The sequence below is a fragment of the Anoplophora glabripennis genome, unplaced genomic scaffold, assembly GCF_000390285.2.
Source record: "Anoplophora glabripennis isolate ALB-LARVAE unplaced genomic scaffold, Agla_2.0 scaffold68, whole genome shotgun sequence".
NCBI lineage: Eukaryota > Metazoa > Arthropoda > Insecta > Coleoptera > Cerambycidae > Anoplophora > Anoplophora glabripennis.
The window spans coordinates 110,945-129,072 of NW_019416739.1; the positions used below are offsets into that span (position 1 = coordinate 110,945).

Consider the following 18,128-nt stretch of genomic DNA (forward strand, 5'->3'; position numbering starts at 1 on the left):
TAAACGAAGCAACTTTGAATAGAGGTAGTTACAGTTTGCAAGATAAAATTCCAAGAAGTCTCTTGCGTTAATTACTTTAAATTAACCGCATTCGACACCCGAAGCAGAAAGACATTGGCGGAAAATTGCAAGGATTTTAGTTACACCTTATATAGGGGCGTTCACTTTTACTATTTTTGAAAAGTATACCGTTTGGTAGTAAATCTAAAATAAATAGATAGGTATCTTAGAAATACTAAATTCTAGAATTGCAAAAAAACTCAAAGAAATATTTAAAGTAGTTACCTCCTGTTACAGACATACATGGCACTTCTTTAGCTCTAGCTAGGATTCTTGGACTTGCCCTTGTTGTTCTCGTACTAGACTGTGGGAGAGGCCCTATCAAAACTCCTAGACCCGACCCTGATGTTAAATGTTAATATCAGTTCTTATTACTGGTTCTAAGGCCGCTACGAATGGAACTCTGCAAAAACTTCACCGCGACAGACCGCTTAGGGGTCATCCATAAATTACGTAAGGGTATTTTTTCACATTTTCAACTCCCCCCTCCCCCCATGTAAAGAAACCGTAAGATTTTTCATAACCCCCCCTCCCCCTCCCGCACCTTACGTAATACATTACTTGATTCAATTAATTTTTTTTTATTATAAAAAAAGCTTTACAACTTCTAGTTATAACATTTATTAATATATTTGTTATATTATAAATACATATATACTAAGAAAAATAGAAAAATTAATGTAGATTATTTTATTACGTAAGAATTTCATTCCCCCCTCCTCCCCCCCAAGTAAGGAATGATAAGAAAATGTTGAGCCCCCCCCCTCCCCATTGAACCCTTACGTAATTTATGGATGACCCCTTACGAGGTCCCGTTTGTGTTGCTGATAATGCCAATACCACTGTGCGCGCCTCTAGTCCTATGGAGTAGGGCAGAGAGCGTGGCGTCGGGTACCTCGGTACCATTGCTCGACACTAAGCCTGCGCGATATGATGGTGGGTGTGGTCTTACGTTCATCTCCGGTATCGCCGGTGCCGTTGCGTATGTTTTCGTGTCCGCAGAGTGATACATCACGCATTAACGGTACTTTATATATCAACACAGGCCGTGAAAGCCTTAAAACCGCTATTTTTGACATCCGTAGCAAACGTATATTGAATATTCAATTTTATATTTCAAAGATGGCAATAGGGACATTTCCCCAAAATGGAAGGGCAATCGCGGTAGGTACTTTATCAACCTAGAAATTTTACATTTGACAACTTTTAGGTCCTTTGTAACAGCTAAATCAATCAAATTTTGGATAGACGTAAGCTTAGTTAAATCTTTATCCAAATAATGTGGGGTTCCTTGAAAAGTACTTTCAAAAAGTACTTTTCAAAAAACTGTACAAAAACCACTTCTGTTTATAAAAATCATTGAAGGGTCATGATTGCTATATGCATGCCACTTAGTAAATATGAGCATATTGGAAATTGGACGTGAAGTTAAATAAATTGAGAAAATGTTGTACAATCACTTGTTCAAGAAAAATCTGCAGACTGTTACAAATTCGCTTCTAACTACAAGGATCTCAGAAACAGTAAGAGATACGAAGTAGTTTAAATGGGGGCAAAGTTGCATAATCAGGGATCCAACATTATGCCTTTATAAAATCAAGGCTAACATGATTAGTTCTCGAAATATTTGAAAAAAAAAACGAAATTTTGGAAATCCGTTTTTGTTTAATTTCAGCCTTGTTTTAGGTGATATTGAAAAAAGAACACTTCTTACGAGAACTTTTTGAATGGTCTAATATTTTATATGTAATGTTTCCTCTCTCCAGGACCATCATCAACTTAATTTTTTTAAATACGATCCTGGAAATTTTATTACATTTTTTTCAAGCCCAAGCCCGAACCAAATCATAACTAATGTTTATTGTCATCTCAGTCCTGATATTGGAAAAAGGAAATATCAGAAAATATTCATACATGTTTTATTTTTAAAAATGGTTAAGGAACAAAAATAGAAATAAATAAATAACTAATATACTGGAATATATAAATATATAATAAAATATGTATAAAAATATAAATACAAAGAAAAAATCATCTATTCAATAACAGAAAGTAAAAAGAACATGATTTATCATTGTTAAAACAACCTTTATATAAAAACTAATATTTTCATTATAATCCTACATTCCAACGAAAACTTCATTTTTTTCAAATAAATAATATGCCTAATTATTATAAAAGTTATATAGTTTTAAATTTTAACACCACCATTACATGCTTTTATAATTTCTCTACCTAGAGCCAGAGCTAATGGAGGTGGAACCGCATTACCGATTTGACGGTGCTTGTCAAGAATGTTCCCAGAAAATTTATAATCGTCAGGAAATCCTTGTGAACGAGCACATTCTCGGACACTTACTACTCTGTTCTGATCAGGATGCAGTACTTAAAAATTAAGAGTAAAGACAAAACGTTAAAATCACTTTATATCAAATGTCACAGATCTAGGAATCTATAAGACTGACTAATTCATTATTACATTTTTTTTGTATTCACAGTTACAGTGTTTTTGACTTATTTGCACTCAGTGCGCACTGAGACTATTTCCATTTTTTACTATTCAATCTAATAGTAAAGGACGGAAATATTATCAAAGGAGACTAGGCACAAAAGTGCAAATAAGTCGAAATGTATCCCGAATTTTTTAAATGATTCTCACGGTAAACTGTCCAATGTATAAAAATAAAATAATGTATCATTTTAGGTTACAGCAGCATATTTGATTAATAAAAAATGTGAAAGATATATTATTTACCTCTTCCCTGAGTGCCTGTCGGTTCAGGATTCGTTATTGTCGTACCAAAAAAACCATCCCACTCCAAACGACCATACACTGCCACCCAGTTATTATGCCTATCAGCTGTATGAACAAGGAACCAAGGAATCAATGTGTTACATTGCCTGTCGGATGGATCGCATTGTTCTCCCAGGGCACATTTACAAACTCCTCTAGGTGGATCAAGTTTGTTTTGATTATTTTTTCTGTAATATTGTGAAGTTGTAAACAAAAATACCGAGTACAGCGATGTCGTGATAAACTTGGAATGATTCCACTCGTCAAAGTAAACAAAAGCAACATTTTCCCCTACAATGTTTTCGAAGAGCTCTTTGACACAAAACAGTTTTTTTATCAATGAAGTAGTCCAGGGAACTAAGGGTTTCCCCTTCGAATTCTTTCTGATAGAACCGATTGATGTGAAACTTGGACTGTAAGTAGAAAATAGCTCAAGAAACACCCTTCTAGAGGGTGCACAATACATTATTGAAAATAACCCCAGGAATAGATAAAGCAATCAATTTTAAGCAAAAAGTATCTTACGAAAATTTGTATTAAAAAAAAACGTTTTTTGGTAGCTGTTCTCGAATAACTTGGAAAATAATCATTCTATGAAGAAAAACATCACAAAGAAAATTAAGCTTATAAAAAAAAGAAAAAGATTGAGTTTTTTTTTTCATTTATGTAGGTGCAATAGATGCTGAGATAGGGCTGGTTGACGATAATTTCACGTTCGCTAGAAACTAAATTGGAAGCATTTAACGTAAAATAACTAAAAAAAAATCAATTTTTCAAGAAAAATTCACAGAACATTTTTTAAAGGACTTCTCCAATTTACATTTTTTATGTGCTAACAATATATTAAACAAGTTTAAGCTGTTTAGAATGCATATTTTTGAAAATATTACGTTGTGATTGAAAAAATCCAAAAAAATATATACTTTTGAAAATAACTTTAAAAATAAAAAAGATACGAATAATCAAGAATATAAAAATTTAGATTTTTTTTCACAGAATATTTTGTTTTTTTTTATTTGTGTAGAATAAAAATTAACTAAATTAATTAAAAAATAGTCAATTTTACAGTACTTTTAGCTGTCGAAATTTTCCGTAAAATCATTTTTAGATCGTCTTAATAGCTTTAAAAATAAGGAAGTTATCGTTAAAAAACCAACGGTACCTTACTGCTTTAATTTTCGGAGCATATATTCTATAAACATAGAATACCTTTACTTTTTCCCTTTAATCTTTTAATAATTTTACTTATCAACTTTAAATTTTAGATTATATGTTGTGACTATTTTTTTTGTTTGTTTTTTTAACTGTATTTTTACCGGGTAAATGTATAACCTCTTCCTTTTATGACGTATAAAGTTCTTACTTGTAAGGTTCTTTTGATGAATAAATTAAAAAAAATAAAAAAATAAAAATAAATAAAAAATAAATAAATAAATAAATAAATAAACAAAATGTATAAAATTGTTTCTATTTGTATAATTTATAATTAATTTTAAATAATTTAAAAACTATTTTTTTGTATTTTGTCAATGCGGTAGTGGTTTTTAAGGGATAAAACAATATGATAAATTATAAATTGTATTACAAAACAGGTAAAATAATTTGATTTATAATTTTTGTACCATCAAATTATTTAAAATTGTTAAAAACTATTTTTTTAAATATTTTGTTATTAGGGATAGTTTTTTAAGGGTTGAAATATTGTAATAAATTATTTATAATACCATAAACTATTGAAAAGATTTCTATCTATAATGTATGCGCTATAAAAATATTTTAAGGTCAAATAAACTATTAAATGTATATTTTTATCATTAAGGGTGGCTTTTAAGGGTTGAAACTTTATAAAAATAACGTAAATTATAATGCACAATATAAAACAATATTTATTCAGTTGTTTAGCATAAGGGGTGGTTTTCATCCCCTAAAAATAAGAAGCGCATATCAAGCATATACAACTTTTTATTTACAGGGTGAAATAAGTTTAATTCCAAATTTTCATAAAAATAGGATCTATCTGAAAGTATTCGGAGATTTTACCCTATTTTTCGCTTCGTTCCCTGGACTAAAGGTAAACACTTTGAACTTGATAAACTCAGCTTCCTTATGGAGGTTATATGTATAGTACCTACATGTAAAAATCGTGATAGTAAAAATCGTGATAGCAACAAAGCCTAGATGAATATCGATATTTTTTTTTTGGAGATTCACTGCGTATATTTCAATGAAGGATATGCAAATGGATAATGTCACAGTATGGAAAATAGGCCCATATAGCAAAGTTCCCGCCAAAAAAATAAAATATAAAACACATAAAGCAATTCCTCGAACACAAAAACAAACTCAACTTTTCACCAATCTTTTCAATATTTCTCATGACCAATTACACCAGACCATACATCAGGTTGCCTAGTGGAATCCACCCAGCCAGTGTGGGAGCAACAACCCTTAAGCCCTTAAAAATCATATTTAAAAAATGTGTTGCCGTTTTTCTTTTTTTTCATTTTGATGAGAATAGTTTGTGGCTCTGTTGCTCTGTACAAACAGTTTATAACAATAACTATCGTCGTCCTCCTGCATCTACTATTCTATTGAAAATACAGTAAAAAATATGCAAAAAATACTGTATAATAAGAAATGAATTACCTATAAGGATATTTTAAAACCTTAGCAATGAAGCCATTCTTCAGTTTTACATTTATATTAGGCAAGTCTCTCCAGTCTGCTCCAGGATACGTAGGAATATGTGATATTCGCGCCTCTACAATTAGTGACATTTCCTTACAGATGTGATCTTTAACCATCGTAGTTTCATTATTTTTCCTCATGCATTTCTGAAAATACGATTGAGCTTCTTCATCATAAGTTATGTCTGCTGTTGCGGCGCCATTTTCAATATCAGGTAAGTCAGCTATGGCGTCCCTTACACACACTGTTCTATAAGGTAAAGATTCAGACCAAAAAGACCCTAAAAAAATATAGAAGTAAAATAATAATGAAATTTTTGACAATATCAATTAATTTGTGAACAATTTAGTAGATTTAACTGTAATCTCATTCTAAAAATGTAAAAGTCACCAGTATCATAGCGCAATCCATCTACAAGTATCGACAAACATGTTCCCGATCTGCTGAAAACATGTAGCGGTTCTGGCAGATTTGGAAGAATGTAACCAGGCGCAGCACCCATCAAAATAAATCTCCTTCTTGTTTGTGGTATACCAAAATTTCCAGCTTGTAAAATTCCAAAGGAGACTTGATATCCCATAGTCAATAAACATTTCAGGGTTAATTTAAAGATAAAACTTTTCTTAAATGACACAAAGTTTCTTACGTTCTCAAATATAATATATTTTGGCCTAAAAAAATATAAATTTTAGATAATTCATATCCTTTATATACAGGGTGTTACAAGTGAATCAAACTTTAACCACAAATAGAACTCAATAAATAATTCACAATTGCCTTATAAAGCACGGGTCTAAGTCTCACCGTTTTCACTGTACAGGTCCGTATTGGTCGATTGTTAAAATCATATTATTTACGAAATCATTGGTATGCTTATAACAAATTGATTCAAATTTGGTGTGGTGTTATCACTTACACATGTGCATAATTTACTGTAAAATTTACAAATTTTTGTAGATCAGTGGCATAGGAATGGGTAGTAAAGTGGGATTTTTTTACTCCAACTTCTATGCCCATGACCTAATAATTATTTGGGATTCATTTTTAGATTCCGTGGACAATTCTACATAAAAAAGGTATATTTGTTCAAAATTGGTATAGTGTATCGTTTTACCGAAAATCTCAGTTGAATGAGAGAGACCGTTAATTAGATTTATTTGTTGTAAAATGTCATGGTGAGTTTTTGAATTTACCAGAGCTGTTTTTGGGTGTACCGATTAGAGCACTCCGGAGCACTCCAGAGCACTTCACTTGCACCCAAAAGCACCTTTAGAACGCTCTGAAGTGCTACAATCGCTGCACCCGAAAACCACTCTGATGTTACTTGTCTTTATTCAATTCAACACGTAAGAGAGGAATAATTGACGGATCAATTAGTAAACTAAAAAATTATCTTTTATACCCGTGGAAATAATTTCATTAATATTTTTGAAACTGTTTTATTAACCGAATTTTAATTAAATTTTTAGTTGTATGATGTAACCAACCTTAAAAGAAGAAAAGTCCCTATAATCTAAAACTACTGATATTAACAAACAAATACGGCAAAATTCTAAACAAAAAGTTTAGTAAATCTTGTCCTATGTACGGTAATTTTCAGCAAAAATACGATAATTTAATCGCCAAAGAAGGTCTTCCTAAAATATTTTTTTGCTCCATTATTGTATTCTCTAACTGGGCTTTTAAGGGATTTACTAATGCAATTCAATCGGTTGCCAAGAATGTCAAAACAATTTGACAGTTGTATAATGTATACAACTCTCCGAAAGGACATCTAGAGAAACAAGTACATTATTCTCAATTATAAAAACGCTTACTACAGCAAAATTTAGCAAAATAATAACGTTTAATTACACTAGAACATCACTCAAACACTCAGTTGTTCATAAATGACAACTGCTGTATAAAATTGAAATTAATTTTTATCTGAAATGATGGATTAATGCAGTAAATATTAAAAAAAAAATATGGTAAATAAATCAATGTTTCATAAAATATTTACGTCTCTCTTCGTTAAATAAAGTATCCACTGTTAAAAAATATATAGCAAAAGAAATGTCTTAAGTATTCTCAGGAATGTCTATTTTTTTAAGCAAAAAATAAATTTATATTCATCTTTGACTAACGCAAAAAAATCCCCTTATATAAAATTTTATTGAATAATCTTAAAAAGAGAATTATTTTAAAAAATTATTATTTTTAGGTCTGTAACTTTATAGGAAAGCAAAATTGTAAGGTAAAGTAAAAAGTTTTCTTTGCTACCATTTTTTTTGAGATTGTATCTCAATAACTCCTAGAAAAATAAGTAAATGATCACTCCAATTTTGTTAATTATGCCATTTCTCTAAGAAAATTTTCTTAAACACTAATAAAAGAATGAAGTACCTTTATTGAATAATTCAACGAATTTTGATCAAAATTGGAACTACTAAATTCAAAATTTAATAAACATACATACAGATCAGCATTTTTTGAAAAATTATATTAAAAGTAAATTTCCTCCCAACCACAATAACAAATAATTTTTTTTTTTAGATAAATACTTACCTATAAAAATCGCAGTAACTGAGATATGTAGTAATTTGCGAGTTCTTGAAATAGGAATCCTGCCCACTACTGAACCTATTCATTCCCGAAAATCCTTGACATGGAGGACCACCAACAAGTAGATCTACATCTCCTTTGTCCGGGTAATTCAAGTTCTTAGCTTTGCCGTTTAGAAGAGCTTCTAAGATGTTGTTACAATCGTCTGTAAATACTTGACAACAAGGATTGTTCATCTGATAAGCCTGTGCAGGTGCTGTTTCTTTTTCTATCTAAAATAATAATAAACCCTATAACAAACCCTTAAAGTAATCAGAGTAAGCGTGGGTAGAGGGTGTTTTCCATCACAACGTGTTTATTTTCAACTCTGTAGCTCTACGACTAAACATTAATAATTTAGGACAAAACAGGAAAAGTATATTTTCTGATATTTACACATTCTCCGTGATCTTTCAAAGCAAAAAATTAAAAGAAGTTGCTCTAGTTTAGCTAATGCTCATGCTTCATTATTTTCTTGATGAATCCACTTGTTCTATCATTGTCTTACTTAAAAGTGTGATTTCATGTCTATAAAACACCAGCCTTAAGAAACAAGAATCCTTTTCAATTAGTATATTTTTTCCCAATTAAGTAATTGTAAAAAAAATTGTATGTATTTACAAGCAAAGAACGTCATCACTACTTTCAATGATTATCATTTATTGATTTTAATACATAAATAATTATTTAAATAACACTATTTTTTTTTTACTTACTGCCCATAATGTTTTCGCTACACCAGATTGATGCAATCCTTCGGAGAGACCACCGCAACCAGCATATATATCCATACACCTCAAAGGTTGGTTAATTTGTTGCCACAGTGGAGGACTTTCAGTAATGTTTTGAGTATTGTTTGCTTGCAAAGGTTTAGATCGTGTTATTCGCATTTCTAAAAAATGTTTTTTTTTAACATCAAAAACATATTTATAAAGAACAACCTGACCATCATTCTGTTGTCAACTAAACTTTGTCTGTATTCTTCATAGTCACAATATCTACATTGATTGAGTAATAGAATCAATAATTACTCAATACTTATAAAATTTTACATAAAAATTAAAAGGTAATACACCTACTTACTTTCTGTGTTTATTAAATCACAACATACTTTCTGTCCACTGAATGGAACATCGTATATATTACAATTTTTGTGATCATATGCTTTCGAATAATAAAATCTAAATGGTCCTTCCGCACTCCATATTTCAGCTAGGTATTTATCTTTGGTATATGTTATATAACATTTTCCTGCTACGTATTTAAATGTTGTCCACATCACTATAAAAGAAAATTTGTAGTTAAGTAATATCAAACATACTCATTGAAAAACGATAAGTTAATACAGTCTCTTTTACAAGTCTTGTATGAACACTTACTATGGTTAGTCCAAAATAAATAATTTATGTCGCTGACATAAGCCAGAAAATGTGATTGACTTGTATCTTCAGGTCTGTAAAACATTCTTACTTTTATTTTAATGTCATTCTTTTGCTTCCGTATGTCTTCTATTAGGCCAATCGTAAAAGGTTCCGGTGTATCTAAATTGGATCCCCTATTTAAATCCAACCTTTTTCTGTACAATTCTGTATGTAATTTATCATTGATGAAATTTTCTTCCTCCTTTAAAATTATACAATAATTTACGAATGTCACATATCAAAATTTATTTTGAATTTAGATCATCTAGAAAATAAGTTTTTTTTAGGGTCCTGATATACAGTGTTTTTTAAATGACCCTATAGGAAAAAATGCAATGGGATCAAATCTGATGAATGAGCCGGCCACCTTATAACTCCGTTAGTACCTAAACCACCTTCCCAGAAACCTTTGATTTCAGTATTCTTGCACAGCATTAGTATTGTAGTTAGTATGTGGCACCATGTGGTGTAAATAAAGCCATTATAACAACATTTTAAAAGAATATTTTGTCTTGGTGTGATTTAAATAAAATAATAGATTTTTCTGTTACATCACACATTCCATATTGAAGTCGACATGTCTCGAAAACAAGTAAGTATTGGGAAAAACTTTGTATTACAAAAATTACTCAAAATTTAATGATCTTTCAGAATTTCTTTATTTCGGAGATATTGGCAGCGCGGGAGTGTTAAATGGCACATCCAGCATTAGTTTCTTTTCCTTAGCATGTAATTAAATTTATAATTTACATTTTCATGATTCTGATGAATATAGATTTGATTTAAGAAAAACAAGCAGGGATAGATAGATAGAAATAAAAATAATTTAAAATATTGATTGTTGTCTAAAACATGTTAATTTAAATGCTTGAAAAGCAAAACAAGTTATGTTATTTAAAAAATATATAAAGATATAAATGAATATTAAAAATTATAAAGATATATAACTGGGACTTATCGGGAACCCTAAATTTTAAAAGTATCCACAATTAAGCCCAAAATTATTTATAATAAAATTAACTTTATAACTTCTAAATAACTTCTATACTCATCAACATCATCCAAATGCCACTACATGTGAACTAAATATGTGTTGCATTGGTAGTCAAAAAACTTAAAATTTGTCTAAGAGTCAGTGGCTAGGTACTTAAAATTTTAGAAAAATTTAATCTTCAAAAAATTTTGCAAATTTTCATCATTTTTTATTGTTTTCAGCATGTTGTGAAGAAATTCAGCTAAATTGTTACAGGCTGTTCCAATTTAGGCAAAATAATGTGGTTTGTTACTGGGTAAAACGTAATGGTGTCTTATGATGTCTACGATAAATTATAAAGTATTATTCTATTATTGGATTGAAAATTGCTAAATGTAAAATGGGTTTTACGTGATTGATTTACCTTTAGAATAGGTTCATGTAGATATTTTTTTTGTCCTGGCTCAAGAAATACAGCAGTTCCAACTTTAAACTCATCATTTCTCCATATAATATAATTATCTTTATATATAGGTGTTTCAGTACTTTTTATTTCTTTCTGACATCTAAAAATTTAAGTAATCCCCAAATATTTATGCCAGGAAACTTTATTCTACACTTACTTGCAGGAAAAACATGGATATTCACCATCTACTCTTGTATCTTCTACATAATCTCTAAATCTACTAAACTCATAGTCATATACTTTAGAGAAAAAATAATTTTTTTCATTATCTGGTAATTCTAATCGTAACTTAACATTGTTACCTAAATCAGCACCATTTTCGAGACTCTTTACGAATTCTACCTATAAGAACGCATATAAGGAAGCTATAGTTTTGTTATTTTTAAAGAAAATTAATTAAAAAGCATATATTCTTAATAATTATGATTGTGAAGATATATATTCAAACTACACTTGTGAAATATTTTTATGTTATTTACTAGACTAGCAAATTGCTTATGGATGTAGGCATAGAGATTTGGGATAACCGATTTAAGTTAAAATAAGCATTTGAAAAGAGTCAATAATAAAATGTTAGAATAAAAAAACACAAAAATGTTATTAAAATGCACTGTCGACTCGACGATTTTTTACTTAAAAAATCGTCGAGTCGACAGTAGATCTAAACCGTAGTTGAAGATCGATAGGGATAACAGTAGGATATTGCAACATCTCTTCTAAATATAATTAGACTGGTGGAGAAGAGTCTGTGAAGGTTGTGCGAGAAGAAAGAGGAGGAAATCCATCATACATTGCAAATATAGACCCAGCAAAGGCGTCATCTACAGTTCAGAAGAGAAAATCCTGAAGCTAGAAACTACATGAAGGAGGCATTATCAAAGTTGTGAAACCTAATTAAAAACCTAAAATTTGGCGAGACACTTCAAGTTCATAGAGTTCCATAATACACAGATGGTCACAGAGGAAAATGAACAGATAATTGTTGACCCTTAGAAATAAATTATTGTGTAAGTACACATGTCTGCAAGTGACCCATTTTAAGTATTACGTCAAGATTGCCAGCCTGATGCCGCCCGGATCGGTTTAACAGTTGCAAGGACAAAGAACAGACGAGGGACGCACCAAGGTTCCAGGAAAGGTCCACGGCAGATTGGCACCAGGACCAGATACATATACATGTAATAAGTGACTTCATACCAAGACTCTCCAGCAAACGCTTCTTTTTCACTAACTTTGTTTTCAATAAAAATATTTTTATTTTACTGTTGAGAGAGTTTATTTTGCTGCATACCATAAGCAACCCTGAACTGAATAACCTCCTATGTACTACTCAGTCGTGTCTGCAAATATACCGTTGTCTTTATATTACCTGAGCTTTTTGAATTATGCATCCTACCGGACAGTCATCACAATCATCAACAATAAACAATTCTCGTGGATTTGCAACGTGCCCTAATATAGTTTCAGTTCCTCTGCAGAAGAAGTGTGCGTGAAATATGGCACCATCCGTAGGTGAATCATACATATAACAAACTTTTGCAATACGTAGGGATTCATTAGGTTCTTCCGCTTGCAACATAACATAATCCCCCTGTTGTACTACAAAATCATCTAAAATACGATTATTAATAAATGAATGAACAAATAATTTAAAAGCAATATATTTAAAATATAATTTACATATTCCATTTGTAACTTGTCAAATTTGGTTGAGCCAGTGGAAAAAGGTAATGGTACGTAATGTTACATCAAGCACTATTTTTCGAGGTAGCACCTTCAACCTTATTAAACTTTGTGCGCCAAAGGGTAAGCTTTCTGATACCTATGCCAACAAAATCTTCCGCTGCCTCTCAGACCCATTGTTTAAACCCATAAACACAATCACAAAAGAGAAAAGATAAAAATCAAAAGGTGCCATGTCAGGGTTGTGAGCGGGATGGTTGATGATGTTCCAACTGAATCAATTGCTTTGTGGCATTGGCTGTGCATTGTCATGCAACACTCCTTTAGTTGAATTTTCCTTCTTTTATTCTGTAATGCCTCCGTAGTGTTTTCAGAGTTTCACAGTACCGCACAGTATTAATTATTTCCGCCTGGGACAAAATGTCAATGAGTCAAGGAATTATTCACCTTCCAGTTCGAAGGGCTCAAGAAATTCTTATGAAGATGTGTTGGCTTTGTATTGATCTGTGAGCTATTTCGGTACCCACTTTCCATACAATTTTCGATAACCAAGTGTTTGAGTAATGATTTCACGCAGAAGAGATCTGGAGATTTGTGGAAACACAGCGTTCATCTCGTCCAAAGTCAATTGACAGTCACCACGAAACATTTCTTTGATCTTTCTTGTTCATCATCTCATCAGTTATGTCCTTTATCCTATGTCCTTTGTTTATCATGAACATTCAATGGCCAAGCTAGATTTGACATGTATTCAAACAGAAATCTTATTTTAATAATAATAATTACCAAAAAAAGCACAGGTCAAGGATTTCCATAGTGCAGTTTTCTCTAATAATGGTCATGTCACGTGTCATTATTTTTTTTGTTTTATTTGATCACTTACCAACAGTCGCTGATGAATATCCCTGGTTTCCATTATATTTCACTGAACTCTTCTTTAACCACTCAACATTATGTACGATAAGCTTGGAACACTCTTTATGCTTTATGGGCTTACTTCCTATTTCACTGTTTTTAAATAATATAAAATAACAATTAGTTTTATTTCCATACATAGTGAGTTATATTTTCCTAATCCATAAAATATGTAGGCTAGACAAATAACTTTTTACTGAATGTGGTGTAATCCAAAGTTATAAATTTAATTTAAATTATAAACACTGACATAATATTTTTGGATTTATTATATTCAATATCCTAATTGTAAAACATTATCCATTTTTTGTGTATAAATACCATAAAGGGTCAGATAATTTTCTTAGCAAATAGTTTGACATTTTTTTTATCATGGTTATTATTAAATATGTAGGAGTTATGAAACCATTGATGAATTTTCTTCAACAGGAAAAGTACGTTCTTGTATTGAAAACCTACTAATTTATTTTCTAATGTTTTTATCAATTACCTGTGATGTTCATTCTCTTCGGATTTAGCACAGACAGAGGAACTTTCCATTTCTTTGAATTTATTAGCGTCATCCTCAGTGCTATCCTGACATTCATAGGATTCCACCAGGTATTGACCGAGTTGGTCATGAAAACATTTTGCAAATATTTCCTTTACTAATTTTGTACTCACAGCTTTTGGAAATGAAATATTGTGTTTTTTAATACCCTGAAATATATTATTACATGTTACTAAACTGCTATAACTATTTCTTTCAAATTTTTTGCTTCTAGGATTCCACAATTTGGGAAATTTTTCAGATCTCCTTGAAATATCAGAGATTTTTTGGTTCAAATTTTCAAAATAAAGTGGATAAATGGATGACAGTGGTGTAATAAACGAATAGAAACTTATTAATATATTATTTAAAGGAGAGAATACCTTCACGCTATGTGCCTTTTCTTCAGTTAAAGTAATACCAGTCAGATTTATAAGAGTTTGTATGCATGAAAGTGATGTCATTGGGACTTCGTCAGTTGGTTGCTCATCGTAGTTTACAATCTAAAAAAAAATATTTATTAAAAATAAATCTAAATTAAATGTGATACAGATAATGATTTTTGCAGATTTATAAAATTACATATACAGGGTGTCTCAGATGGTAATGTACACAACTCAATAATTATTTCAAACGTTAAATTTATCTGTTAATTTATCATCAGCGTCCACATAAAAAGATTCCAAACTACACATAAAGTATTGTAGTGGATTATCCTAGGACTAGGGATGTTATATATTATCGGAGTTCTCATATTTTCTAATCACATACATAGATAAATACTGTACCTGGTTACAGAGGAATTGTGCCTCACGAAAAAGTAACTCCTCAATTTCTGGAAAATTAAAGTTTTTGAGGTGTTGAATCATGTCTTCAAAAGTTGGATTTTGATAGCCAAAGTCCAGTAAAAATTCTATAACAATTTTTGATAGGTTATTCTTTAGTTGTAAACTTTGAAATATATTTTCATATAAACTTGAAGGTGCCATAAGATAATAGAGAGCACGATTAGTACTTAAGCCTATTAAAGATTTTTCTCCTCCATCAAAACCATAAATCCACCTGAAATATTGAGATGAATTGAGTTTATATTCATATTGAAAGTTCCCAAAAGAAAAAAGAATAAAACACAGTTCATGAATTATTATTATTCGAGATTATGTCACTACCAGCAAATTGCAAAATTATGTATTTTGGAAAAAGTAATTTTTTCAAATTTCAACACCCTATATCTCAAAAACAAAGAGTTTTTGAACACGTATGTTGATAGCAACTTTAATTTTTGTTTTTTCTGGAAGGAATTTTTATAATTTATTCTCCCAATATTAAATTTATATTATTTATTTATATCTATTCTTAATTAACATCTTAAGAAAAATATAAAGTTGCATATAACTATAAGATATTAAAATGGTAAGTATGTTTTAAATGTATTAAATCATAAGATTTATTAAATTAAACAATAGCTCTCTCGCATGTCAGACATATATAGTATCTCTAGGCTCTCACCATTCTTTAATAGGTCCTGCGTTGTGGACTAACACTCCTTCATTTACTGATGGATCCTCAGCATCAATTGTTTTAATATATCCAGAAAAAAATAGATCAACACCTTTTTCTAATAAACCAGTGTCGAAAGGGCATAAATGATTATATTTGTCATACATCACAAACGAAGTCAACTAAAATGGAATTAGTAATATAAATACATGGTGGTTCATAATGATATATATGTGTCATAAAGTATGATACGGTAATAAGCATTGAAAATTATGAAGTTTTAAAATAAAAACTTGAAAGTTTGAGTGTAGACAACTCACTAGAGGACACAAGTCAGTGGTATTGCCGATATAATAAAATAACAGTGGCGTTGATGTGGAGATAGTGGTGCTTTTTTTGATCACCCTGCACAATATTTGGAAATAACAATTTTTCCATAAAAAAAACATTTGTAAATTTTTGGTAGGAGGCATGGTTTTTGACATAATTACTTTTTACCATAATAGGTATGCTTTATGATATATTATTATATTACAGAGTACTTTGCATATTGTAATTTAATAAATAATGAAGGATTCTTTAGCAATAATGTAATACAAAAGAAAAATTATATAAACTTCGGAGTAGGTATATATTCTTACACCTTTTACATGCTTCTATGCCTCATATAGGTACATTTTAATTAGACAGTGTATGGCAGTTCAAATCATTTTTTTTTTCTTTGGTAACACAATATATAGTGTTGTTTCAAAGAACTATCTTGTAACCATTGCTTAAAAAATTCTAATACATTATTTCAAACACTGACTGATAAATTAAATAATATTAACTAAAATTGTAGCTAAATAAGAGTTCTACAAAAGGACAATATAATTCATAAAATTAAAATGGCTGAAAACTCAAATTAGACGCCATTTTTTAAATTTTAAGAATGGGGAACAAATAATTTTAAAATATATTCAAAACCACATTCAAACACCCATCTAAAATTCCATAAAGGAAGAGAATAGGCACTCACTTTAACAGAAGGCACTTCTTTATTTTCGATTTCTCCATGGTCAACATAAATGCAAAATTGATCACTATTTAAAGCATCTTCTTCAGTTAAGGCATTATCAATTATTTTTTCATAAAAATTAATGTCCACTACATACTGCTTACACAATTTACACTTATTTGCGTCTTCCAATTTTTTTGTCTCCATTTTGCAGTAAATTATTTAGGTAAGTATATAGCTAGGTACCTGTTGCTTTAAAATTTATTAATTTCAATATAAGGACGTAAATAAAAAATATGTAATTCACCTGAATGAGTATTATACACAGTAAACTATAATCTTCAAATATGTTCTTCAGGTTCAACTTGCAAAATGCATCTTGAAGGTGCGCATCTATTATTCTCTATAAAAACGGATAAGGACGGGCGCATTCATAGGGAAATTAAAAATTCTCTGGGCGCATGTTTCTATTTATAGTGGAACAATTTAACTGCATGAAGTTTGTTATGAATTGTTTTTGAATTGTATATTTTGGTTACATAGTCAATTATATTTTAATAAGTTAAAAATAGATAAAATGTATACAAAAAAAATATACCTACCTATATTGCAAAGGAATAAATATATTCATTATAGGTACTTTAAATTTCGTTAATAATTTAAATGGGTGAATGCAAGACCATTTTTGAAGAAGTAGATACATACCTACTTCTGAAAATATAGTAACATTAAATATTTCGTTAATAGAAAATTGTAATAAAGCTGCATCCACTTATTAAAAAAACTGTCGTTCAAAATATAAACATTAATATATATTTTTTATTTTCATTTAGGTACCTACTACATTTCATTAGAAGACAAAAATTATTGGATGTCCCAGAAATAAGTGTAAAATTTTAATCATACGTTGTAATTCATTAAAGCCAACGATTTTTGTGTAATATTTTGGTAATTATTTACTATAGCGTCACCCTCTCAAATCTTCACAAAATTTTGTCTGCCCCCCTATTTTCGCTAGTGCTGAACACGAATCTGAAGCTATTTTTATGCGTTCGTACCCAGTTTCCGACAAACAAATTTTTCAAAATTCTAACCTGGATCTTTCACATAACACTGCGTAGGACTCTGTAGTCTGTATATTTTATGTAGCTTTAAGAAGATATGTGAATGAACAATAATCGAAACGCATTTTCGAAAATTTCAAGTAAAAAAATATGTATTTAATAAATAAAAATTTTGTATCTTGAGTCCGCCATTTGTAATTCGTGATGACAACATTGAGTTCCCTCACTCTCATTTATCCCACAGTTACTATAATTTTATTTATGAAATAGGTACATATTTTTTTTAGTTCGAATTTGGGAAAATGTGTTTCTTAAACAATATGTTGATTGTTTATTACAGATGTTCTGAAAACTACATAAAATATGCAGAATTCTTGGTAGTATTATGTAACAACACAGGTTAAAATTTTGAAAAATTTTTTTCTTGAAATCTGGGTTCGTCCGCACAAAAATAA

At 30.1% G+C, this 18,128-nt stretch overlaps 1 protein-coding gene across 1 annotated transcript; it reads right to left on the reverse strand.

Moving 5' to 3' along the window:
* Positions 1 to 2,184: 2,184 nt before the first annotated feature.
* On the reverse strand, positions 2,185 to 16,816 carry LOC108905187 (DNA (cytosine-5)-methyltransferase 1-like). The gene is made up of 17 exons (XM_018707973.2): positions 16,631 to 16,816; positions 15,622 to 15,794; positions 14,901 to 15,174; positions 14,496 to 14,615; positions 14,074 to 14,282; positions 13,552 to 13,676; positions 12,355 to 12,596; positions 11,143 to 11,327; positions 10,944 to 11,085; positions 9,505 to 9,748; positions 9,209 to 9,406; positions 8,842 to 9,017; positions 8,090 to 8,358; positions 5,933 to 6,213; positions 5,501 to 5,822; positions 2,816 to 3,042; positions 2,185 to 2,445 (listed from the first exon to the last, which is right to left on the reverse strand). The coding sequence occupies exons 1-17, from the start codon at positions 16,814 to 16,816 to the stop codon at positions 2,252 to 2,254; spliced, it is 3,567 nt and encodes a 1,188-aa protein (XP_018563489.2). The 3' UTR covers positions 2,185 to 2,251.
* Positions 16,817 to 18,128: the final 1,312 nt, after the last annotated feature.